The sequence below is a fragment of the Eubalaena glacialis genome, chromosome 3 (assembly GCF_028564815.1).
Source record: "Eubalaena glacialis isolate mEubGla1 chromosome 3, mEubGla1.1.hap2.+ XY, whole genome shotgun sequence".
Taxonomy (NCBI): domain Eukaryota; kingdom Metazoa; phylum Chordata; class Mammalia; order Artiodactyla; family Balaenidae; genus Eubalaena; species Eubalaena glacialis.
In genome coordinates this window covers 170,201,587-170,228,808 of record NC_083718.1, presented here as the reverse complement: position 1 = coordinate 170,228,808, position 27,222 = coordinate 170,201,587, and the positions used below count along the sequence as shown (strand labels likewise).

At 48.7% G+C, this 27,222-nt stretch overlaps 1 protein-coding gene across 1 annotated transcript; it reads left to right on the top strand.

Moving 5' to 3' along the window:
* Nucleotides 1–8,843: 8,843 nt before the first annotated feature.
* On the top strand, nucleotides 8,844–17,550 carry LOC133087223 (antizyme inhibitor 2-like). Its single transcript, XM_061184028.1, is given in 10 exon segments — nucleotides 8,844–9,026; nucleotides 9,532–9,705; nucleotides 10,186–10,358; nucleotides 10,972–11,106; nucleotides 12,165–12,330; nucleotides 12,838–12,985; nucleotides 16,172–16,231; nucleotides 16,234–16,271; nucleotides 17,145–17,362; nucleotides 17,460–17,550. Coding segments are annotated over 10 exon segments (1,386 nt in total).
* Nucleotides 17,551–27,222: the final 9,672 nt, after the last annotated feature.

The window sequence follows — 27,222 nt, the reverse complement described above, 5'->3', positions numbered from 1 at the left end:
GGTGGCTAGAGTCACTTTTGTAATACTAGCCAGTCCTCATTGCCTTCAGATCAACCTGATAGAGCCCAGGTCATGTTTTCACACATCCTGGCTGCAAGCAAACCTGGCAAAGTTGGTTTCTTGCTTCCACATTGGAGAGACGGGACTTCCAGGAAGGGTGTTCAGAGATGCTGGGCATCCACAAGACATGACAAATATCCACTATAGGGTCCATATTTAATTTTTAAGACAAAAGATTTAAGGTCTCTGGTTTAGATGATCTCTAAGGCCCTTATCTTGCCAACATTATTATCATTATCTTTAACTGTGGTTTAAGTACTTAACCAGTGTCATGAAGGCACTAAACTATGGGCTTTCCATGCATTACCTCATTTATTCTCCATGGTCCTATTAGGTAGATTTTATTATTATCCTGCCTCTCCCTGCCTTGGTTTCATCACCTATAAAATGCGGATAATAACTGTAACTACATCCGTAAGATTTTGTGAGTATTGCATGAGTTGATACCTGGCAGGGCGTGTGGTAGTAAGCACTTGATAAATAATTATACGATCTTCACCTCCCCCATCATCATCATCTCCATTGGGCACATTAAATTCTATGTGTTTAATCACTGAGTTATGCTGCCTTTTCATTCCTGGGAACAGAGGCTCTGAGGTCAACAGAACTGGGTTCAAATTCCTGCTCTGTCTTACCAGCTGTATGACCCTGGGCAGATCTCTTCATCTTTTAGTCTAAATACAATGGGAATGCTAAGTCCTCCTCTCTGGTCTCTGGTTGTCTACATATCCATCGTTCCCACAAAACTGGGGATAACTTGCGAAAAGAGAGCCTGTTTCCCCATCTTTCTGCTCTTCCCGAGACTGGCGTAATTGTTGGATGTTGGTGAGTCATTCCAGCCATGCTTCAAAGAGACTCAGGACACAAGTCCGACCAGGCAGGCTGAGTGAGGTGGAAGCTCAGCTTGGAGAGGGGTCCTTGGTGCTGGGTGCCGTGTTAGTCATGATGTCTCTCTGATCAATCCTGCACTCATCCCCAAGCTAGGAGCCAACATATGGAACTTAGTCAAAGCCCCGGGGAAGACCTAGTGCTGACACATTCTGCTGTCTGTCGTAGGAGCTCTGGGTAGACAGGCTGGTCCCCCAACTCACCATGTGATCTCTCAGCCTCTGTGTTACCTGTGGTGAATCTCTCTGGAACTTTGCTTCTGCATGGGGAAAACCACGAAGTTACACTAGATGGAAATCAGAGAAGGAGTTTTTGACCCAGAAAAGGACAGACTCAGGGACATATTGATACAAATTTCAGGTCACTGAAGGGGTTCTGTGGGGGCCTGAAAGGGAGGAGGCAGGACCTATAAGAGTCAACCAGGGGCTTCCCTGGTGGCGCAGTGGTTAAGAATCTGCCTACCAATGCAGGGGACACGGGTTCGAGCCCTGCTCTGGGAAGATTCCCACATGCCGCAGAACAACTAAGCCTGTGCACCACAACGACTGAGCCTGTGCTCTAGAGCCTGCGAGCCACAACTACTGAGCCTGTGTGCTGCAATTACTGAAGCCCGCGCGCCTAGAGCCCGTGCTCCACAACAAGAGAAGCCACCACAATGAGGAGCCCTCATACCACAACGAAGAGTAGCCCCCGCTCACTGCAACTAGAGAAAGCCTGCGTGCAGCAAAAAAGACCCAACACAGCCAAAAATAAAAAATAAAATAAAATAAAAAAGAGTCAACCAGGAAGAGACAGAGTTTAAAGAAAGACCTCGTCATCAGAGCTGTTCAAGAATAGGGCTGGCTGCCTCAGGAAGTGGGGTGAGCTCCCTGTCCTGGGGGGTATGCAAGCAACCTAGTGGGATGATGACCTATTTAGGAAGTTGAAAAGAGGATTTATATACCGAGAGACAGGGAGGTTCGACCACATATCTTTTCAGGTCTAAGATGTTTGGTTCAGAGATTCTGACAATCTAAGAGTGTGTGCATTTAAGAATCTACCTTGTAGGTGCTTCTTATCATACCCTTTCCATGGGTGAGAATCCTGACACTTAGAGTGGATAAATCACTTTCTAGGTTTCTGGATTTGATTCAAACTCAGACTGGCAGGTTTGCAAGATCTACATTCTGTCTGTTTTACCCAGGGCTGGACTGAGAGCCACTTTGTAGGTTAGTAATATTGTGGTGTCTCTTTAAGTGAATATTCTTTTTTTTTTTTTTAGTGGTGCTAATATCTGATTTTTCTTACTTTTTTAAAAATAGATCTTTATTGGAGTATAATTGCTTCACAATACTGTATTAGTTTTTGTTGTACAACAAAGTGAATCAGCCATATGCATACATATATCCCCATATCCCCTCCCTCTTGATCCTCTGTCCCACCCTCCCTATCCCACCCCTCTAGGTCATCGCAAAGCTCTGAGCTGATACCCCTGTGCTATGCTGCTGCTTCCCACTAGCTAACTATTCTACATTCGGTAGTGTATATATGTTGATGTTACTCTCACTTCGCCCCAGCTTCTCCCTCCCCACCCCGTGTCCTCAAGTCCATTCTCTATGTCTACGTCTTTATTCCTGCCCTGCCACTAGGTTCATCAGTACCATTTTTTTTAGATTCCATATATGTGTGTTAGCATACAGTATTTGTTTTTCTCTTTCTGACTTACTTCACTCTGTATGACAGACTCTAGGTCCATCCACCTCATTACAAATAACTCAATTTCGTTTCTTTTTATGGCTGAGTAATATTCCATTGTATATATGTGCCACATCTTCTTTATCCATTCATCTGTCGATGGACATTTAGGTTGGTTCCATGTCCTGGCTATTGTAAATAGTGCTGCAATGAACATTGTGGTACATGTCTCTTTTTGAATTATGGTTTTCTCAGGGTATATGCCCAGTAGTGGGATTGCTGGGTCATATGGTAGTTCTATTTTTAGTTTTTTAAGGAACCTCCATACTGTTCTCCATAGTGGTTGTATCAATTTACATTTCCACCAACAGTGCAGGAGGGTTCCTTTTTCACCACACCCTTTCCAGCATTTATTGTTTCTAGATTTTTTAATAATGGCCAGTCTGACCAGTGTGAGGTGATACCTCATTGTAGTTTTGGTTTGCATTTCTCTAATAATTAGTGATGTTGAGCAGCTTGTCATGTGCTTCTTCTCTCTTCTTTGGGGAAATGTCTATTTAGGTCTTCTGCCGGTTTTTTAATTGAATTGTTTGTTTTTTTGATATTGAGCTCCATGAGCTGTTTATATATTTTGGAGATTAATCTTTAGTCCGTTGTTTCATTTGCAAATATTTTCTCGCATTCTGAGGGTTGTCTTTTCATCTTGTTTATGGTTTCCTTTGCTATGCAAAAGCTTTGAAGTTTCATTAGGTCCCATTTGTTTATTTTTGTTTTTGTTTCCATTACTCTAGGAGGTGGGTCAAAAAAGATCTTGCTGTGGTTTATGTCAAAGAGTGTTTTTCCTGTGTTTTCCTCTAAGAGTTTTATAGTGTCTGGTCTTACATTTAGGTCTTTAATCCCTTTGGAGTTTATCTTTGTGTATGGTGTTAGGGAGTGTTCTAATTTCATTCTTTTACATGTAGCTGTCCAGTTTTCCCAGCACCACTTATTGAAGAGGCTATCTTTTCTCCATTGTATGTTCTTGCCTCCTTTGTCAAAGATAAGGTGACCATATGTGCATGGGTTTATCTCTGGGCTTTCTATCCTGTACCATTGATATATATTTCTGTTTCTGTGCCAGTACCATACTGTCTTGATTACTGTAGCTTTGTAGTATAGTTTGAAGTCAGGGAGCCTGATTCCTCCAGCTCCGTTTTTCTTTCTCAAGATTGCTTTGGCTATACAGGGTCTTCTGTGTTTCCATACAAATTGTAAAATTTTTTGTTCTAATTCTGTGAAGAATGCCATTGGTAGTTTGATAGGGATTACATTGAATCTGTAGATTGCTTTGGGTAGTATAGTCATTTTCACAATATAGATTCTTCCAATCAAAGAATATGGTATGAATATTCTTTTTTAAAATATATTTTGAGACATTCACATACCACACATTTCACCCATTTAAAGTGTACAGTTCTCTGGGTTTTTTTGTATCTTCACAGTGTTGTGCAACCATTGCCACAATCTAATGTTTAATTGTTTTTGTCACCCCAGTAAGAAATCCTGTATACATTAACAGTCTCTCCCCATATCTAAGAAACCATTGCCTAATCCAAGGTCATGAATATACTCCTATCTTGTCTTCCAAGAGTTTTATAGTTTTAGCTCTTATATTTGGGTCTTTCATCCATTTTGAGTTAACATTTATGTATGGTATGAAGTAGCAGTCCACTTCATTCTTTTACATGTGGATACCCCATGGTTCCAGCATTAAATAAATGTTCCTTAAATATCTGTTTAACATTCATTCAGAGGAAGTTGTACAGAGAGAGGGTAGAAGTATGGGCCTGCTGGTAACAGGAGGCCCTGCTGGTGACCCCACCTCTCCCTTCTGTCTTAAGCAATTCAGCGCTGCCCAAACTTGCATTCTTGCAAAGCAAAAGCCCTGCAGTTTACCACACCCACCCGCTCCTGAAGCCAGGGTGATTATGAGAAGTGGTTACATGAGTGTCACCTCACCCCGTGTGACCTAGCAAAGTTTGACTTCCAATCTCTTACTGAGTTTTGGTGACACTCAGTTTTCTTCTCTGGCTTTTCTTCTCTCCATTTCCTGGGTGTTTTGGTGCCTCAGCAACTGAGCTGACCCACTCTTGAATTTAACCCTGAACAAATGATTCCTGTAAGCAAAAGAAAGCATGATTTGAACATGTGATGGAAGAGTGTTCCCAGCAAAGGGAACACACAAGCCAAGAAAGCAAGCACTGCAGCTCTGGAGAGAGAGCGCAGACATCACCAGGGTGGTGTATATAGCTGGCGAGGCTGGGAAATGGACAAGGAGCATCCCTCGGGGTTGTGCATTTAGGAGGAAAGGGGGAGCTGGTACAGAACTGAAAGCCTCCCCATCTGCAAGTGTCTATCTCTCCCGAGATCAGGTCTGGATTTGAGATCATCTTATTAGAAGGGTTCTTTGTATGCTGGATGCCACATTTTGCACCCCCCTCCCCATTTTCATATCTGTAATATCAGGCTAATACTTGACTTGTATGATACATCGACTTTGAAGCCCAGCAAATTCCCACCTCCTTTCTTCCACCACTACATTCCTTTCTATTCCTGGGGCCCAAGCTTGTTCCCATCTCCAAGCCTTTGCACCAGCAGTTACCGACACCTGGAATGCTCTGCTCAGTATTGGCCTGGCTGGCACCTTCTCACCCTCGAGGGCTCAGGTAAATGTCTCTACCTCTAAGAAGCCCCCAACCACCTGTGATCATCCTGGGTCTGCTTGCCCCCCTCCCCATCCAGTCTCTGTTCCTCCCTGACTCTGTCCCGTCTCCCAGGGGGGCTGGCTTCCGGCAGGGCTCAGCCACTGGGGGGCACTGACATGAGGCTGGGAGGCCACAGGAGAAACCAGGCTGTGTCTCCTCCACCTCTCTGTCCCAGGTAGCTTCCTAGGCAGTGGCTGTGTCTCCGTGGTTCCAACTTCCACGAAGTGACCTCCGACTCCGGTTTGGGGAACATCACTTTTCCCTTTGCCCCTCCAGTCCAGGCATGGGAGTAACTTCCTGCCAGGATCCAGGTTGCTTCACTGTTCCCTGTTTGGCCCTCAGCTGCTCCATCACCTGTGGAAACAATCCTCTGCATTAAATTGTCTCTGTTGTGAATAGCTGAAGTGGCTTTATTTTCCTGCTTAGACCCTAACTGATCTCCCTCCAAGCTAAATTGTGTCCCCCAACTGTCTTCTTGAATTCAAGGGACACAGGGCCTTCCTCCTCAAGCTGCTCCAGGGGTAGGACTGAGGGCCCAGGTTCTGTATCCCTGAGATCCTCAGTACCTCCGCCACCCAGGTCTGGGCTGCGCAGCAGTCAAGAGAGGCCCAGGGACCACACAGGTGGGTGCAGCCTGAAGGAGGAGGGCCTGCCTGGGTTGGCAGAGGCAGTTGGGAGAGACAAGCAGGTGACAGAGTGAGCCCTGGCAGTCTGCATGGGAACGTAGAGAGACAAGGAGATGAGGGGCCCAGGTCGGGGGTGGGAAGGGCATGGGAGGAGGGGGATGTGGCCCAGCCCCATGGCCTGATGGGGTGTGACTGACTTTCCCATTCAGAGAGATTTTCAAAGAAATATTTAAACCCACAGAGAAAGGCAAGAATCTGCACATAAGGAGAGGCCAATACATCCTCCAGGGCAGTGGACCCGGGATCAGAACCCACCCAGGATCTGCAGCGTGCAGAGGAGGCCTGAAGACCAAGTCCACCACCAACTCGCCAGGGGAGTTCTGGCCCTTTTCTCCTTCTGGCCTCTAAGCTTTCCCATGTATAGGATGGGAGAAGAGGTTGAGAAGGAGCCTAGGTCCCTTCTGGTTCTGACGGGGCTCTGATGGTCACACATTAGCAGGAGTCTGAGCTTCACCCATGTACCTGTCACTGTGGGCAGACCAGGGGTAGGAGAGTTACCATGGCTTGGGGGGGAACAGTTTCCGGTTGGGCTCCTCTGCTTCGCAGGGATCTGGTCGGGGCCAGCTCTATCCATATGGATTTGCCTAGAGCCAAGAAGTTGGGGTCAGGCACATGGCCTCACAGGTCTAAGTGCAGGGCAAGGTGGCAGCTGTCCTCACCCCAGGCGGGCGACACCCCGCACGTTGGGTAGGCAACTCACCAGGAGCGTCTTGTCCACCATTAATCCAGGTACTGAGCTCGTCCTGGTGCTGAGGTTGCAACCCCATGGCGGTCACCCTTCTGACACAGATTCGCTTTGTCCAGGGTCCCACAAATGTGTAGCTGGCTCTGGATGGAATTCGCCTCATAAGCTGCTATGAAGACTCCATGACTGACCCACATAAAGTACTCAGCGTAATGCCTGACACTTATTTAGGGCTTAGTAATATTGGCCATTCTTGTTGCTATTATCATGATTACTGGTATATGCTGGCACTTGGCTAAACTCTTTTCATCTCATTTAATCCTCACGACCACCTGCTGGTTTATCCCCATCTTGAGGCCCCCAGAGGTGAGGTCATCTGCCCAAGAACTTACAGCATCTAAGAAGCAGAGCTAGAAGTCAGTTCCAGCTGAAGCAGTCTGGGGTGAGAGTAGGTGGGGGTCTCTGTAAAAGCCTGGACTTTATTATCTTGTTTGGAATCACAGATGGGATTAATGAGGCTCTAGAAGTTAAGGGATTTGTCCTGGTCCTGCAGCAAGTTCCTCCCTCCAATCCAGGCTCTACCTGTTGCCCCTTCCTAGATGTTTAAGCTCCCAGAGCCTAAGGGGGATGGGAGGCAGGGGACATTGACCCCTGGTGGGAGGGAAAAGGGTTGGAGGCCGCAAGTGAGCAGAAGACCAGGCAGGGCTGGCAGAAAAGAAGAGTCAGGGTAGGAGCCGGCTCCTTGCTGAACTGCCTTCCTGGAACAGCAAGGAGGCTGTGGTCACAGCACAGAGGCAGGGTGTGAGCCTGCAGGAAGTGACGGCTGACATCCTAGAGGGTGGGCGGCCCCAAGGTGATGGCTTCAGCCTGGGAGGGACAAGAGGTCACAGAGACCTCAGCAGCCCACATGGAGAGGGAGGGTGGGCCCAGGGAGGAGGGACGTGACTGGACACTGAGTGATGCAGATAGGCTCACTTTTCCATTTGGAAAAACTTCCAGTGAGGTATTTAAATCTGCCATGGAGGGCAGAGATGCAGCACCAGGAGAGCCCAGCTCTTGCTCTGAGGCAGTGGAACCGGCCCGTGATTAGAGTCTGAGGTCCTGATTCTACCCCCTCCAGGTTTGCTGAGTCTTCCGGAGACCTCTGGGTCCCTTGGTGTTTCCATCTGTGAAGTGGGAAGGGTGGACACCGGTTCCCAGGGTCCCTCTACTCTGATTGTCTCTGATGTTCACTTATAATTGGAGTCTGACTTCACCTGTGATCCTGTCGTGTGGATGACAAAGTAGGGTCAGTTCTCGGGGCCTGGGAGGTCTGGGCTGAGCAGGCAGGGCTGGCCGAGGTTTGGAGGGACAGCCTGGGGTGGTATTTGCCCTGGCCCCTGAGATCTGGGCTGGGTTCTGCTCTTCCCACGGGATTTACCCGAAGCCCAGTCGCCATAGATCCTGGCGCCTTGGGTTATGGCTGGGGAAGCAGGTCACAATAGGCACCAGGTGAGTCTGCGTGTGGCGTGGGGGGCATGGGTGCAGCCCCAGCTGCGGAAGCAGAAGGCCTCTGGCTGCAGGCCACCCTCACTTCGGTCTCAGGGAAGTGTGGCCAGCAGCAGGTCCAGTGGCTGCTCTAGGGAGCCCAGGTGCCAGGCCCAGCTCTGCCACTGACCATTTGGTGACCTCGCTCAAGTCCCTTCGTCTCTCTGGGCCTCTCATCCCTGTGCGTAGAATGGGGACCTTGGACCTAGATCATCTCCTGGGCCCTGGCTCTGAGCCCTACAATCTGAAGATCCTGGATTCTGCACTTATCTTTTCTGGCCTCACTTTTCTCATCTGTGAATGGGAACGCGTGTGTGGAGGAGCCCGGAAGAGGATGTCAACCCTCTATTCTGTGTGCACAGCCTGTGTATCTGGCTTGGTCCCCTACCAGGTCTCTGAAGCAGGCTGGACCGGGCCAGTGGCCCATTTTACAGATGGGAAAATTCACGAGGGCTCTGTGGAGCTCTTGTGGCTGAAGGGGAGGGCTGAGAAATTATGGCCTAGGAACTCTGGCTCCGGGGCCCTCAGGGAGCTGGGAGGAGGGAAGAGGCCCCATCCTCAGTGCAAGCCCTTTCCAGGATGTTGGAACTGCGCCTGGCTGAGGGCTTGGTTGGAGTGTTGGGGATGAGCACCCCCGTCGGGAACCCAAAGGAGAGTGAAGAAAGCCCTGGAAGCATGTGGCCAAAGGATCTCATCAATCTGGAGGCTGGGGAAACTGCCTGGCAGGTGGTCCTGAAGAAGATCAGGGAGCTCTCCAATTTGGTAGGGAGGGAGGGGGAGGGGAGGAAAGAGGAGGGAAGGGAAGGGGGTGAGTAGGGAGGGAAGAGGGTGTCTCAGTCTCTACTTGGTGGGCAAGAAATAAGACTTTCTGTTTTACAGTCTTATGTCAGTCTCCTAGGTCTTATTCCAAGGCTCTGTTCTGCTGGGGGTGATGGAATATTTCTGTCCACTTCTAGCTCCCTCCCCACCCCACCACTTGGAGCTTTACCCAGTGCCAAGCTGTCTGGTTGAGGGTTGGAGCTTTGATTTACAAAGATTGTTGCCCTCATGTACCCCTATTTTAAGAGTTAGAAGGCCTGGCGTCAAATCCTATCTTTGCCGTGTACTTGCTCTGTGACCTTGAGCCAGTGACTTCCTCTTTCTGAGCCTTTGTTTCCCGATCTCTGAAACGGCAACAGCAATAGTACTTACTGCATAGAGTTGTTTTGAGGATTAGATGAGATAACCCACTACCCAGCCTTCTCTTCCTCTTTCCCTGTGCTGGCAGGACCGCCAAGACCCCTTCATGGTGGCTGACCTGGGCATGCTGGCCAGCCGCCATCAGGTCTTCCGCCAGGCCCTCCCTCGGGTCTTACCCTTCTATGTGGTGAAGTGCAACAGCAGACCCTGGGTGCTGCGTGTCCTGGCCACCCTGGGCACCGGCTTCGACTGTGCCAGCCAGGTGAGCCTGGGCCCAAGGCCAATTGTCTCATTCACGGGCCTGACACTTCCTGGGAAAAAAAGGCCAGTTGCCAGGGGTCCTGGAGTGGGGACGGCAGCACCTTGAACAGGGGATGACACTCATAGTCCTCAATTGTTTGGGAAGGAATAAATGAATGAACTATGGGTGTGGTCAACCTCCCACTGGTCCACGTGACTAAGGCAGACAGCCTGAGTGGAAGCACAAGCTTGAAGCCACAGACCCCGTTCCTGTCCTCGCACAGCCATTTCACCTGAGCCTCAGTTCCTTCCTCTTGAAAATGGGGCCAACTATACTTTCCTTAGAAGAGTCTAGAAACTTAAAGAGCACAATTTGTGCTCAGCGCACTGCATAGTAGGGGTTCAGTCAAGGGCAGCCCCTTTTACTCATGCCCAGGCTTCCTGTCCCCAAAGAGTAAAGGGCAGTGAGGCAGCCCCCCACTCTGGCTGTTACCCATGCCAGGTGGAGCTGGAGCAGGTGCTGGGTCTGGGCGTGGCCCCCTCTCGTATCATCTATGCCAACCCCTGCAAGCCTGTCTCACACATCTAGTATGCTGCCCGCCATGGGGTGCGGTTCCTGACCTTCCACAGTGAGGAGGAGCTAATCAAGGTGGCCCAGCACCACCCCGGGGCCAGGTGAGACCAGTGGAGGAGGGGCAGTGCAAACAGGTAGAGACAGGTGGAGCAAGGGACCTCAAGCCTGGGACCCCAGCAGATGGAGTTGGGCTGCAGGAACCAGATGAAGGTGGTCCCATACGGTGACCGGCACAGGCCCAAGCAGCAAAGTACAAGAATTTGGGTCAGTGGCCCGATGCCTTCTCTGGTGCACATTGGTGCTAAATAAACATTGCCTGTGTCTGCATAGATACTAGGCAGAGCCTAGCATTAGGCGGTCTGGCATTAGGCGACATCATGGAAAAGGCACTTGTATTGGAGTCGGGGAGACCAGGGCTCACATTTCAGTTTCATTTGTCACATGCTGTGTGATCTTGGGAAAGTTATTTAACATCTCTGATCCTGTAACGTGGAGACCTATGGAAGGTGTATTTATAATTTTATTCTTTTCCTGCTTTTTCTTGCCTGGGCAGAAGTCTGTAAGTAGTGAGTGTGTTCACTCCTTGGGACTCCATGGCTGGACAGTCCAGAGGAACTAGGCAGGGGTGGGTGGGAAGCTGGAGGGAGGTTGGGTCGGGGGCCTCGGGGCTCATGTGCCTAAGAACCCCTGGCATCCTTTGCACCCCTCTCCCAGGCTGGTCCTCCGGCTGTGGACCCAGGACACTGAGAGCATCTTGCCCCTGAGTGCCAAGTTTGGGGCCAGCCTGGAGGTGTGTGAACATATGCTGGAGTCTGCCAGAGACCTGGGGTTGGCGGTGGTTGGAACCAGGTGAGCGCACTGGCTTTCCCTGCCTGGGAGGCAGGAGTCCTGGTTTCCACCGTCGATCTCCAGACTTTGGCTTATTGGACACCCTCCGGTCAGCTGAGGCCCCTCTGGACCTCGTGATGCTCCATCTGTCCTCAGCAAAGAACCTGGATCTTATCTGGGATTAGGGTGGGGCAAAGGAGGCACAGGCCCTGGGTGCAAAATTTAAGGGGATGTTAAAACACTTAGTACTCTAGATAAATAACATTTTAATACAATATTTGAAAAAATAAAAAAAATGCAAAAAAGATTCATAATGAGGAAAATACCAAAATTTTAACTAAAGACAGGATTGGCATTTCTGATTTTTCCTTTTGCTTCAGCGTTCAATTACTATTACCAATCTTGTCTTTATTTACATTATTTATTTATTTAATATTTATTTATTCATTTAATATTTATGTATGTATGTATTTATGTATGTATTTATTTTGGCTGCACCGGGTCTTTGTTGTGTCATGTGGGATCTTCGTTGCAGCATGCAGATCTTCAGCTGCAGCATGTGGGTTTCTTAGTTGCAGCATGCATGCAGGATCTAGTTCCCCGACCGGGCATCAAACCCAGGCCCCCTGCTTTGGGAGCACCGAGTCTTACCCACTGGACCACCAGGGAAGTCCCTATTTACATTTTTAATGTTTTATTCATTAGCGATGTTTCTGAATCAATGTTGCTCTTTACAACGATCGCATTAAATGTTCTTTATCTTGATTCCTTAGTGTTGTGGCACCCCCTGGACTTTTGCACTGGCCTCACCCGGCCCAGCCCTGATTGGTTCCTCAGCCCGCCCTGCCCTCCGGCATGGGATTCGGGGTTCTGAGCACACTCCTTCCAAGGTGGAAGAGAAAGGGAGCCCCTGCAATGAGGCACTGTGAGGGGCCTGCTAAGAGAGGTGACAGCCACCCAGCTGTGGGTGCCCCAACTCAAGGATGACCATGTGTCGGTGTTTCTGACCCTGTCTCTCTTCCTACTGACCCTTGCTTTTTCACATGTGTTTCTCTACATGTCACTCGACATGTGTTCAGCTTCCACGTGGGCTCAAGATGCCAGACACCCCATAGCTTCACGCAGGCCATCACCAACTGCCGGCACGTGTTCGAGATGGGCTGCGGGGTCAGGCATGACATGAGTCTCCTAGACATCGGAGGGGGCTTCCCTGGAGAGGAGGGCTCTGACTCTAAGTTTGAGGAGGTGAGAGGGGAGGATGAGAGGGAGCCAGGTGTCCCAGCCTGGGTTTAGGGGACAGAGTGTGTGTGTTTGTGTATGGGGAGCTCGTGGAACTGTGAGTCGTAGGCGCGTATGTAGCTGGGATTTGTCTGACTATACTTACACAGCCTGTGTGCATATATGAGCACGTGCATATCTGGCTCCTTGTCTTTCTTTAGACATGTTAGTTGCTATCCCCGGTTAAGCTACAGTCAGGTAGGAGTTTGCTATCCCTGAGACCCAGGGAACATTTCATCTTCGCTGACTGTGTATTAATTTAAATGGTTCCAAATTCAGACATCTCAGGGTGCTATGTGCTATGTGCCCTTGGACAAGTTACTTCCCTACTCTGGGCCACAGTTTCTACCTGTTTCCTCCCTAGTAAAATGGCACACAGCTCCCACACAGCTGTCAAGGGAATGAAGGGACACGATGCAGGTAAAGCTCCCACAGAGGGACTGGCCACATTAGGCTCTGGGTCTACCCCTGCAGACGGTGGGAGTGATCAACACCGCCCTGGCCCAGGACTTTCCCTAGGGGAGAGGCGTCGAGGTCATCGCAGAGCCCGGCCGCTTCTACGCAGCATCTGTCTGCCTGATCGCTGTCAACATCATTGCCAGGAAGGCTGTGCTGGAGCCCGGTGGGTGGGCAGGGCACTATCCAGGTGTTCCCCGGCCCTCAGGGGAGAGGATGGGCAGGGAGTCTGGGCTGCGACCCTGGGCGGCTAATTAGCAGGAAACAAGCTTCAAATTGGGTCTAGGAATGAACCTGTTAGTATCACTATTTTGTTGTTCTGAAATAGACTGGGAGGTGAGAACAAAGACAAAGGGTCTTCACTATTCCTAAGTAGCCAATGGATTTATATTGTGTTTATGGGGGTAAAGTTACAAAATACAGCCCATGAGGTTCACAGACACCATCGTGCTGGTGTGCACCTTAAATTCATCCAGCAGGCATTTTCTAACAGGTGCAAATTCTTATACCAAAAATATAGTGAGTAAATACAAATTCTTACAACAAATATAAGAAGGCACTCTCGTTGTTGTCATGGCCTGAAGGTTAAGGGTGACATCTATAGGGTAATGGTAAACCTTTGACAATTGAGGTCAACCACCACAGGAGAGTTTTTTGATTGTTATTTTTGCAGCAGGAGTGGGCTGGGTTTGCTTTTCTCACAGTGAGCTAACCAGAAACTCCATTTCATGATGAGATGGAGAATATGAATAGATGTCTCCCGCTGGCTTAGTGCTTTTATTCTCTGTGGTTTTATGATAACTGACATGTAAATATTTATAACCTGCTTTAATCTCCTCCCTTATCCTTTTTGACAAGTGATTGGCCCACAGCTTTGTAATCCCAAAGGCACTTGTGTCAGCTGATTGCCATTTCTTCACAAAATGTCTCATTAAAGATTATTGTGATAGGAAGCATATGATTTCAAGCCATCATTTAACAAAAGTCTAAGTATTAGGGGCTTATTATTTTAAAAATTTACATCTTTATTATGGTAAGGGGTAATTTGTGTGTGTGTGTGTGTGTGTGTGTGTGTGTTTTGGCCGACCCACGCGGCATGCGGGATCTTAGTTACCAGATCAGGGATTGAACCCGTGCCCCCTGCAGTGGAAGCGTGGAGTCTTAACCACTGATCCGCCAGGGAAGTCCCTAGGGGTCTGTTATTTTTATTTCCACAATAACAAGAGATGCCAATTATTAAGTATCTATTATGCGTGAAATACATATTTTCTCTCATTTCTGCTCCACAACCCTGTGAAGTAATTTGGGGGCATTCCCATTTTACATGTAGAGATAGTGAGGCTCAGAGAGAGGAAGTAACTTGTTTGAGGCAGCACAGCTAGCTAGTGGTGCAGCTGGACCTGGGTCTGTCTGATTCAAACACTGGTGCACTTGGATTTGTACTACATGCCAAACAGAGTTGGGCTCTTGACCTTAGGGATGTCTTGACTACCTCTCATGACCAACTAGTTTAGGGACAACTGGGGCTGTGGCTACAGGAGATGGGATCAGTGACGGCAGCTAAGAAAGCAGGGAGGGGATGGTGGGAAGTACACTGGGGAGGGGGCAGAAAAACCAATATTCAGAAAGATCTGGGCATATAAATGCCCAAATGTTATGAAATGTTCCAAATGTTAAAAGAAATCAGCGCAAAATCCTGAGTTTAGAGTCAAGAAAGCAATGTTCTAAGAACAGATGAAGAGTGGTTGTGAAGAAACCGGCTTGGTAGTAGGTCCTGTCCAAAGGATCTGGGGGTCATAGGTGACCACCAGCTCAATATGCATCAGGAGTATGATGGAGCTGGAGAGAAAGCTGCCACACGCTTACTTCGGTAACGTCAATAGAGGCAGAATGTTTAGATGGAGGGAGGTGACAATTGTGCTGTACCCTGTGCTTGTCAGAGTTGGGCACTGTTTTTGTTCTAATCAGGTTATGTAAGACATGGAAATAACTGTCATGAAGGAGAAGTTATTACTCACAAGTTTCCTCTGGAGAAACCAGAGGCATGGCAGGCCACACAGGGCCACAAGGGGAAGGACCGGAGTGGTTCAGCAGGCAGAAGGACAAAGGGGAAAGCCAGGCCAGAGCTTCTACTGTGGTTTTCAAGGATAGGAGTGGGTGAGGCAGGGTGAGCTGGATCGGCAGGTGTGGGACTGGCTAGTTTGAGCAATTTCAGCGGGTGGTGGGGGTAAGGACTGCCCTGGGGCCACTAGGCCAGAGGTAGTGCCTCAAGTTCTGGGAGCTCCGTCTAGGAGGCGGTTTGCGGTATGGACGCTGGATTGGTTGGCTTGCACAGGAAAGGCGCTCTTGTAAGGCAGTCGTTTGCTATCTCTAGGAATTAACCAGCCCAGGGAGGAGCAGTCTCTCCATGGTCAGCAAGGTCCCAGATGCCAGAGCATCAAGAAAATGGGGGGCTTCCCTGGTGGCACAGTGGTTGAGAATCTGCCTGCCAATGCAGGGGACACGGGTTCGAGCCCTGGTCTGGGAAGATCCCACATGCCATGGAGCGGCTGGGCCCGTGAGCCACAATTACTGAGGCTGCGCGTCTGGAGCCTGTGTTCCACAACGAGAGAGGCCGCGATAATGAGAGGCCCGCGCACCGCGATGAAGAGTGGCCCCCGCTTGCCACAACTAGAGAAAGCCTTCGCACAGAAACGAAGACCCAACACAGCCAAAAATAAATAAATAAATAAATAAATAAAAAGAAAATGTGGTTTCTACAGGCACCCCTTTGAGGAAGGAAATTGACAAATTAGCACATCACTGCGGCGCAACCATGATGGAATTATGTCAGGAAGAGGCCGTTTGCCCCCAGTTTTGACTCATGCAGCAGGGGCTCAGGGAACCTGGTCTAAGGTGAGGGCAGAGTACCTGAGACCTGCGACCTGGGGACAAATCCCAGACCTGCCACAACCTCCTGTGTGACTTCTGACGAGACTCAGTTTTCTCAACTGTAAACCAGGGCTCATTGTACCTACTCAGAGTGTAGTTACAAGTTAAATAGCTTAATACATGTAGAGAGCCTGGAACAATGCCTGGGCTATATTTCATGGTATGTTAGTTAGATTATTCTTATGAGGAGAGGAGGAGGAGGGGCAGCACTCCGATGCGGGGAGCAGAGGGGCAGTGGGAGAGCAGAGGACAGGCCCCAACCGTGCATGGGTTCAGAGAAGACTCCTGGAGCAGGGAACAGGGGTTATCCAGCGCCGGTCAGAGGGTCAGGCCTCCCCCAAGGGTGCTGGGCTCGGGTGTTGAGGGTCAGCGGTGAGACCTGGCTGAGCACAGTCCGGTCCTGCCATCTGCCCGCTCTCAGGAGGCTACTGGAAGCTGCTGTTCTATCTCAACAACGGCCACTACGGCACATTCTGCATTTTCCCAGGGAGCCTGAACCCAGGATGCCCATTGTGGTGAAGGTAAGGAGAACTTTTTGCGGCTCTGGCACCTCCCAGACTCTGAGACCCCCTAGCCCAGCCCTCTTTGGGCAGGGCTCCCTGCTGCCAGGGGGAGAGGCGAAAGATCTCAGGTTATCGGTGGCTTGACAGATTGTCACACCTCGTGCATGTACCAGGATGTGTACGTGTGTCTATGTGTATTGGCAGGTGCACTTCTGTGTGTGTGCCTTTCTCTGTGTGGGCCTGTCGATTTACACCTGTGCAGGAAGGTGGGTGTCCAGGTCCATGGGTCTGTGGAGAGGTGTGTGTGCAGCTGTTTGGCTGTTTGTGTTTCCCTGTGCATTTCTCTGTGTCGCTATGTTTGTGGTTCCAGAGTCCTTGAATCTTGGAGATGCAGGAGACTTAGGAAGTAGAGATTCTCAAACTTTGCTTCACATTAGAATCATCTGGGAAACTTTAAAATACCCCTATGCCCAGACCATGCCACAGACCATTGATATCGGAACTTCTCATGCGTTGGGACCCTGACACCATCCTTTGTTAAAACTCCTCAGGCGTTTGCAGTGCAGCCAGGTTTGAGGTCCGGTATTTTGAGTGATTATTAAATAAAATCTTCCCACTTTATAAATGGGAAAACTGAGGTCCCATCTGTGTCTGCACTTGTGAATTGGCAGGGCAGGAGTATGTCTCTAGAGCATAAGCTCCATGAGGGCAGGGTCAAGAACAGTGCCTGGCACATAGGGACCACTCAGGAATTGGTCAGAGTGGGTGAATGACAGAGTCCTTGCTGGTACCTTCCCTCTGGTGCCCTGGGGACATGCCCTGCAGGCTGGGGAGTGAAGGAGGGGGCATATTCCTTCTCTGATCCCCGCCCCCGCCACCGTGTCCCTGCAGGACCTCTGCCCCAAGCTGCCCCTCTTCTCTTGCACCCTCTACAGCCCCACGTGCAATGCCTTTGACAAGCTCTTCTTGAAGGAGGTGCAGCTGCCTGAGCTGGAAGTGGGCGACTGGCTGGTCTTCCCCTCCATGGGCGCCGACACATCCGCCATGAGCTCCGCCTTCAATGGCTTCCCTCTCCCCTCCATCTGCTGCACCATGGGACCCGAGCTCAGGTGTCTGGGGGAGGTGAAAAGGGGCTGGGCAGTGAGGGGTTCTCACCAGGATCTGAACTTGGCAAGGGGAGCTGGTGGCTGAGCTCTGGGGTCCCAGGCCCCAGAAATACCCTACTCCCCCAACTGACCCCAGCAAAGCCCAAGATGTCTGGCTGACCTTTGACACTGGCCTCTGCCTGTGGGGTTGACCCTGTTACAGCCTCTCCACAGGTAAGTCCAAGGTAGACCACCTGGGCAGTTCTGACAGCCCTGATGCATAGATGCCTTTGTGGGCAGAATCAGGCAGCCCTGTGTCCCCAGATGACCCTCAGCCCCATGGCTGAGGTCCCCCCACCCCGCTTGGCTCTGACTATCTGCAGCTGCCCCCCGGGTTCCCTCCTCAGGTGTCCCTTCCCCACCAGCTCCAGGCTCCCTCACATCCCCACCCCAGGATCCCCTCTGGGCCCAACCTAGGGTTTGTCTCCTTAGGTAGTAGAGGGGGCCCTAGAACACCCCTTTACTGGCACATTCCTTCCACAAGAGCCTGCTGGAGACCGCACTGTAGGCTGAGACAAGGCCAGAATGGAGGGGCTTCAGACACCTCAGTGCGCCCATGTGGGGATGCTCGGGGGCAGGGATCTGGGGGGAGGAGTAGCATGGAGGAAACAGAGGTTTGGGTGCCTCTGAAATGATGTGGCAACCTAAGGTTCAAAACTGTCTTCTCCCTAAGTGGGCCTGAAGCCTAGGTTAGCTCTTCCGGAAGGCTGATCCTGCCCTCCCTGCTCCTAAGCCCCTAGACCCTGGGGTGGGGCAGGGAGAGGAACCTGCGCTATTACAAGAGTACCCCCTGGACGCCATGCCCTGGAATGTGAGGCAACCTGCATTGACCAGCACCTTGAGACGCTTTGGTCCTTCCTTTCCTCCAGTTAGTGACCCCTGCGTTGTTCCAGAAAGGTTTATGTGAACCATAGGCACCCACCCTAGTGGAGAGAGCAGGGGCATTGGAGTCAGACAGGTCTGGAGGGAATCCAGGCTCCACCACATCCTGGCAGTGTGGTCAGAGCCTCAGTTTCCCTATCTGTGAAGTGAGGGTGATATTAGCATTCCCCTTGCAGGGCTGTTGAGAGGATTAAGCCAGATAATGCAAATTCTCATTCAAGGTCAGTTCATGTTCACCTGCCTCTGGCTGCCCTGATCCTGGCCCTGGCCTGCTCAGAGACCACCCCTGCCCCCACGGTCTGGCTACCCTCAGGGAGCATGCACACAGCATCTGGCCACACAGTTAATGGGCCATGTGGGTGCCTCAGACCTGACCTTGGCCTTAAGAAACGCCCAGGTTGGGAGGTTGGATGGACAAGGTGTGGATACAGCCAACTCCGAAGCAGGGCAGATGCTACTACATGTCCCCTGGGCACACTAAAACTTTAAAAACAACAACATTTGGGGAGTTGTGAGCTCAAAAAGACAATGTATCCTACAGGGAAGGATGATGACAGAGGTAGGGGTCGGGACACATCAGGATGACCAGTCACCTTGCTGCAGCGAGGGAAGGGGAGAGAGGGCCCCAGAGGCCAAAGTCACCCACCTCCTGTGTCCTGTGTCCCTTTTTTAAGCTTCTCCTGATAAGACAAGACATTCTCTGATCTCCAGCTTATGCAAAGGGTCCTCCGCATCCACCAGAATCAGCCTTACCAACCTTGTTGCTGCCTCCCCAGCCCAGCCAAGACCAGAGGAATCTTCTGGCATCCTTGGGCTACAGAGATTTCCCCTCCAGACATCTGAGGAGAAGGGAAAGGTATCTGCATATGCCATCCAAGGAAGCCGGAGGGTTCAGACAGCCTTTGGATTATGTGTTATCCATTTGTCTCCTCCAAGAGCCTGAAAATTGGGAGTGGAAACGTCTACCCTTACCTCCCCAGAGATGTCTGGAAGTACAAATATGAGTGCGCTTTAGGGAAAAAATAAAGTTGTATTCAGATGCAAGAGATGTTGGTGTGTTTTGTGTTTTGCCCTCTGGGTGCTGTACTGTGTGATTGTGGATATTCATCCATCCATCCACCCATCTGTCCATCAATCCACCCATCTATCCAGCCATCCATCTATCCATTCACCCATCCATTCACCATTGATCCATCAATTGATCCATCCATCCATCCATCCATCCATAAAATAAAATGCGAGGGCCTAGACTGTGTCTGGCACAGGTGACACATGATGAACAAGATGGACAAAAATCCAAGCTCATGGAGCTAAACTTCCAGTTGGAAAAAGAGCATAAGCAAACACATAAATCAATGATAAAATGAAGTGGAAGCAATAGGTGCTGTGAAGAAAAATAAAACAAGCAAGGGGCCAGTGAGTGATAGAAGACAGTGCTATTTTAGGTAGAGGGGGACCTGGGAGGCCTCTCTGAGGATGTAGCAGGTGAGCAGAGACCTGAAGGGACCGTGTGGTTAGCTGAGTCAGAGAGTTCCAGGCACTGGAAGCAGCAAGTCCAAAGCCAGGGAAGGAGAGTGTTTCCCCAAAGGCAAGAAGCCCTGTGTGGGTGAGCAGAGTGAGTGAGGTGGGGTGTTGGGAAAAGAGGCAGGAGGAGGGTCAGGGGCTGATCTTGTCAAGCCTCAGATAAGTCAGGGATATGACTTTGTTCTGAGGCAGGGGAAGGCGGGGAAGGGGGAGGGGGAGGCCCTGGCAGGTTTGAGCAGGTGAATGCGGTAAGAGGATGCAGAGAGAACTTGAGGGGCTCCTGCCGGTCCTGGGAAATGACGGTGGTCACAGTACGGGTGGTGAGAGGCACCAGGTTCAGCACAGGCGGCAAAGGTCAAGTCGAGAGAATTTTCTGAGGGGTCAGATGTGGGGTAAGAGGCAAAGAGAAGAGTCAAGGACAACTCCAGGGCTTTGGGCTGAAGCTGCCGGTACACAAAGGGAGATGCAGGGGAGGAGAAACAGGTTAGGAGGGGTTAAAATGGAGAGTTCAGTTTTGGAAAGGTCAGGCTTGAGAAGCCTATTCAACCTCCAAATGGAGTCAGATACAAGCATTGGATTTCAGGGCAGAGGTCAGGACGGCAGATATGAACGTGGATGGGGCATGGTCCACACTGGATGGACTTTGCATTCCTGGGGCCGCCCAGCCCAGCCAGGAAGTGAGCATACAGAGAGAGGACGCAAGGCACGGGAACTGAGAGGAGAAACATTCCAAGAACGTGGGAGCCCTCAACTGTGTCAAATACTGCCCAGAGGTGGGTGAGGTGAGGGCTGAGAACGGCATCGGGAAAACGGAGGTCATTGGTGATTTTAACCAGCGGGTTTCAAAGCCAAGGAAGGTTGGTGGGAGTGGAGTCCAGAGAGGACGGTGGAGAGGGTGGGGCGTGGTCACCTCTTCCGGGGACTTAGTTGTGCTGTAAGGGGAACAGGAAATGGGAGGGTAGCTGGAAGAAGCGCCCCGTAGAGTCAAGGAGGGTTTGTTTTAAGATGAGAGATATTATGGCTTGTTTGTAGGCTCACAGGGATGACCGACAGAGGGGAAGATAAGATGCAGAAGAGAGAAGTGACAGCGGCAGAGCAAAATCCTTGGGTGGGTGGAAGGGGCTGGCGTCCTGGGGGCGGGGGCTGGGGGAAGGTGCGCCCAGATGGGAGCTCGTGCCGCACCTCCGCGGGGACAGGCAGGTCGCTGGGAGAACGCAGAGCTCTCTACTGATTGTTTCTGTCTTAGCGGAGTAAGAAGCAAAATCATGGTGGAGAGCAAGGAGGCAGGAGAGGGTCCTGGTGTTTTTAGGAGAGGGCCGAGTGGAAACGTCACAACACGCGTGGAAGGGTGAATGGACCAATGAAATGGGTGGGATTGCCAGCACAGGTGCCCACTCGAGGTTTGTGGGGATCCATTTAGAATGAAGCCTGTCATCCGGTATGTTTTGTCTTCAGCCACGTGGGCACCTGTGCTACGGGTGCGGGTGCAGAATGGGGGGTGGGGTGGGGAGGGGGAGGGGGAGACAGCTTGGAGAATGAGGTGCTCCTGGGGGTCTCTGCAGGTCCAGGCTCCATACGCAGTCCTCAGAGCCTTTTCCTGAGCGCACATGCTGTCCTTCCACAGCCTTTGCCTGCTGGAGACTCATAATGACCCAGTGAGCTTATAATGCCCCCACGTTAGACAAGCAAACCCTGCGGTCGCCTAGCCAGTAAGTGGCAGAGCTGGGATTTGACTTCAAACGTAGTTCAGTCTTCTCCCTTTAGGGCAGCAGGGGTATGCACACTGTGTTTAAGAAAGTCTTGCTTTCAGAGGCACATGAAAAGCTGCTCAACATCACTGTTAGAGAAATGCAAGTCGAAACTACAATGAGGTACCACCTCACACCGGTTAGAATGGGCATCATCAGAAAATCTACAAACAATAAGTGCTGGAGAGGGTGTGGAGAAAAGGGAACCCTCTTGCCCTGTTGGTGGGAATGTAAATTGATACAGCCACTATGGAGAACAGTATGGAGGTTCCTTAAAAAACTAAAAATAGTATTACCATATGATCCAGCAATCCCACTACTGGGCATATACCCAGAGAAAACCATAATTCAAAAAGACACATGCACCCCAATGTTCATTGCAGCACTATTTACAATAGCCAGGTTATGGAAGCAACCTAAATGTCCACTGACAGACGAGTGGATAAAGAAGATGTGGTACATATATACAATGGAGTATTACTCAGCCATAAAAAGGAATGAAATTGGGTCATTAGTAGAGACGTGGATGGACCTAGAGACTGTCATACAGAGTGAAGTAAGTCAGAAAGAGAAAAACAAATATCGTATATTAACACATATATGTGGAATCTAGAAAAAGGGTACAGATGAACCGGTTTGCAAGGCAGAAATAGAGACCCAGATGTTGAGAACAAACGTATGGACACCAAGGGGGGAAAGTGGGGGGGGGGAATGAATTGGGAGATTGGGATTGACATGTATACACTAATATGTATAAAATGGATGACTAATAAGAGCCTGCTGTATTAAAAAAAAAAAAGAGAGAGAAAGAAAGTCTTGCTTTCACCCAGATGGTGAAAAAAACCAAGCTTGGCTGTTGGGAGGTTGAACTTCAGGTGTTCCGTGCAGTGGCCCAGGCTTTGTCATGGTTCAACCATAGTGACTTGCTGCCACCCACTGGCCACTATCAGTATTGCATGCAAGCAGAACCTGCGTCGCATTTGCTCAGCTAAGGATTCAGTGTCTGGGTCCAAAAATGCCTTGTTGAAAAGGGCTGCAGACGAGTTCTCTTCCCTCTTTGACAAATGAGGAGAGAGAAGTCCAGAGAGATGACTTTAAAAAGCCATCTGCACCCGCCTACTCCATCCACTCAGTTGCTCATTCATTCAATAAATATTCATTAAACACCTCTGTGCCAGACACTGTTCTAGGCACTGGGATTCAGCAGAGATCATTGCTGTTGTAGAGCTGACATTCCACGGGGGCCGGGGCCGGGGGCGGGGAGGACAGGTACCAATCAGGTAAATAAACCAGATAATGCTAGATTGTGATGGGTGATGTGAAGGAATTAGAGTGACTGGAGAGGGTGGTGGGAGGTGACATTTGAGGAGAGACCTGATGACTGGGAGGGTTTGGGAAAGATGCTCCAGGAAGAGGGAACAGCACTGCAAAGGTTCTGAGGCTGTCAAAGGTGTGAACGGGTGGAGCCCACCAACACCCCAGCCCACAGCTGTCTCTGTGGAACGAGTAGAAGTGGGAGCAGAACTTTCTAGAAGGAGGGTCATGCCATTGACCTTCACTCAATCAGTCCACAGCCTTGATCAGCACCCATCTCACTCACACAGCTGACCACTGTCTCCTGGAAACTCTCTCTTCTCTTGGTTTGTATGATGCCAACCTCTGGTGGTAGGAAAAGCTATGATTATTCTCCTGTGAAAATTAAAGCTTAACAATCAACATAGAGAAGTTTCCGGTTTGAAGGAAGCCAGTGACATGTCAAAAGCTACAGCAGGAAATACTGGCATGTGGAGTCAAAGGTCAAGGTCGACATTTCTGGGCTCTGGGACAGGAGCATGTAGAGGAGAATTGGTGATGTAATCAGTCTTGCTCGTAGCTGTTGCTGTGTTATAAGTGTGTGTTTGTGGACCTGTTTGCTGCTAATTTGTGAGCCATTCTTGGCAAAGAAAATGAATATTTATAAGTTTATATATATAATATGAGTAAGCTTTATTCAAATCCTATGAGTGGTGTTCCAAGAAATAATAAGTTTTGGAAGCAAAACAAGTCCCTAATTTGGTAATTTCACCATGTTACTCGAATACTACCCAATTATGTTAGCTGGTATTTTCCAGTGTTTGGATGTTTGCTCTAGGCTATAGTTCTCTGTAAAGCAAAATTGTTCATTATTAAAAAGAAGAAAGTTATATGAAGTAACATGTACCTAATACCCAACTTGAAGATGTGTTTGAACACACTCAGTTCAACCAGCATCAGTGCAAAATGAAATCAGTTCCTCCACACCAGAAATATTTATCATAAAAACAAAAGATCAAGGGCAATTAATACTTTGTGTTTTAAATTTTCATTTTAAGACTCTTTTAAGTAGTAAGCATTTATGATATCACTCAATTTTTTTTTTTTTTAATTTTTACACTTTATTTATTTTTGGCTGTGTTGGGTCTTTGTTTCTGTGCGTGGGCTTTCTCTAGTTGTGGTGAGTGGGGGCCGCTCTTCATCGCGGCGCGCGGGCCTCTCACTGTCGCGGCCTCTCTTGTTGCGGAGCACAGGCTCCAAACGCGCAGGCTCAGTACTTGTGGCTCACGGGCCTAGTTGCCCCGCGGCATGTGGGATCTTCCCAGACCAGGGCTCGAACCCGTGTCCCCTGCATTGGCAGGCAGATTCTCAACCACTGCGCCACCAGGGAAGCCCTATCACTCAATTTTTAAAATGACTTTTATTTGGCATTTACGTTAATGTTTCCCCTTTTTAATTTTTAAAAATATTTTATTTTTTTTGGCTGCATTGGGTCTTCGTTGCTGTGCTTGGGCTTTCTCTAGTTGCAGTGAGCAGGGGCTACTCTTCGTTGTGGTGCGTGGGCTTCTCATTGCGGTGGCATCTCTTGTTGCGGAGCTCTAGGCATGCGAGATCAGTAGTTGCAGCATGCAGGCCCTAAAGTGCGCAGGCTTCAGTAGTTGTGGTATGCGGGCTCAGTAGTTGTAGCACAGGGGCTTAGTTGCTCCGCGGCATGTGGGATCGTCCTGGACCAGGGATCAAACCCGTGTTCCCTGCATTGGCAGGCGGATTCTTAACCAGTGCGCCACCATGGAAGTCCCTAATTTTTTTTTAATGATCAAGTGTCTATACGAGGTAGAGGTCATTGTTACATGTTACTGAAATACAGTAGTCCCCCCTTATCCAAGGGCGATATGTTCCTAGACCCCCAGTGGATGCCTGAAATTGCGGAGAGTACTGAGCCCTGTATGTACTATGTTTTTCCCTATCCATACATACCTATGATAAAGTTTAATTTATAAAGTAGGCACAGTAGATTAACACCAACTAAATAGAACAATTATAATAACATACTGTAATGAAAGTTATGTGAATGTGGTCTCTGTCTTTCTCAAAATATCTTATTGCTCAAATTTCTTGCCTTTTCCATCTTAACTAAGCACTTGTTTTGCACTGTGGCCATAACTTTTGCACTTTGAGGTGTGACATCCAAACTAGCATGAATTTCTTTTTTCTTCTTCACAATTTCAGGGATAGAAAATTTATTCTTATCATAGATCTTAGCAACCTCAGCATTTTTTCGTTCCCTATAAGTTTAGGACTTCACTTAAAGGAAGGACTTTACGGCTTCTGTTTGACATATCTGAATTGCCAGCATCCCTACTCTTGGGCTTTGTGTCCCTTATTAAGTAAAAATAAGGGTTATTTGAACACAAGCACCAAGATACCACTATAGTCAATCTGATAACTGATGGATACTGAATGACTCATGGGCAGGATTATACTGACAAAGGGATGATTCACGTTTCCTGTGGGATGGAGTGGGACAGCTAGAGATTTCATCACGCTACTCAGAATGGCGCTCAATTTAAAACTTACGAATTGTTTCCGGAATTTTCCATTTAATATTTTTGGACCATGGTTGACTGTGGGTAACTGAAACTGTGGAAAGCAAAACCATGGATATGTGGGGGTGGGGGGATTACTATATACCATCCTGTCATATAATGGCTCGTAATAATAATAAACCATGCATCTATAATCCTGATTTTTTAAACAGAAAACCTCTGAAATGTTTAGTATAACCCTCTTACAGAAAAATTTTCACTGGTTTATTATTATGGTCAATCATTATTTTTCCAAAACCCATAAAGTGTTGGGGAAAATACAGAATAATGTATGATTTCAGGAATTCCTGAGAATTTCCTGGGATTCTGACATCTCATACCCAAATCCCAAAGAATATCTGTTGGGAATTTGGAAATGCTCTTTGAAGTTTTACCTCTGTAACATCTCTCAACTCTGCATCCCATCCCATCCCCAAGGCCACTGGTCTGATCGCCAGACCTTTGTCATCTCTTCCGACCTTGTGAGTCAGACTCCAGACTCTTCCAGCCCATCCTCCACGCTGCAGAGGGATCTTTCTAAGGCAAAAACAGCCTGTCATTCAGCTGCGAAATCCATCCCTGGCCCCCCAATTCCTTCACCAATGTTTTTCAAAATGCATCTTGGGACAGTGGTTACATAAAAACATCTGGCAGTTTCTAATAAGTGGTGGTTTAGGTAGCTTCATTCAGAGATTCAGAATCTCTGGGAGTTGAAGCCTAAAAATCTGCATCCACATCTTCTGAATGATTTCTTTAAATCCTTTTTATGGTGAAATACAACATGAATACAGAAGCCACATAAAACAAAGGTACAGATTAGTGAACCATAATTAGGCAAACTCCCCTATAACCACCACCCCTGTCTGAAGGCAAATCCTTGCCCCCCACCCCAGAAACTCTCTGCATGCCCCCTCCCTAATAACCCTTTCCCACCTCCACCCCCAAGAGCAACCAGCAGCCTGACTTTCACTTTGCCTGTTCTTTGCTTATTTTAATGTCATTAAATTTTGTTTAATCCTTGGTTCTCTTTCCATCTTTTTTTTTTCCTTCTTGTGATTCATTTGCTAATGAAACCAGATCATTTCTCTTACAGAGTTTCCCACAGTCATTGCTAATTGCATCCCCATGGTGAAGGTAGAATATTCCTCTTTTCTTTGAATTTCCTGTTAATTGGTAATTGGATCCAGAGACTTAATCAGATTCATATTTCTTTTTCTTTTTCTGACAAGCCTACTTTTATAGGTGATGTGTGTTCATCATCAGGGGCTCATGACTATGTTTTCACTTTCTCATCTTGTACATTTCCCACCCCAGATCTGAAATCAGCCCCGATATCTGGGGTAAATACCTAGGAGTAGAACTGCTAGTTTGTAAGGCAGAAAAATGTTTAACTTTCTAAGAAGCTGTTAGTCTTCTCAGGTGGTGTACTTATTTACACTCATATCAGCAATGTATGAAAGCTCTAGTTGCTCTAAATCCTCACCAGGATTTAGTATGTGAATCTTATTTTAGCCACTCTAGTGGTATGAAATGTTATTTCATTGTGGATTCAGTTTGGAGTTTCCTAACAACCAATGATATCGAGCACCTTTTCATGTGCTTATTGGCCATTTGTAGATTTTCTTTTGTGAAACGTGTTCTGCGTATATATTCTATATGTGTCAATTGAGTCAAACTGGTTAACTACTTTGTCCGAATCATCTACACCTTTACTGATTTTGTTTGTTTGTTTGTTGATTGAGTTTCTGAAAAAAGTGTGTTAAAATCTCCAGCTGTGGTGGTATGCTTGTCT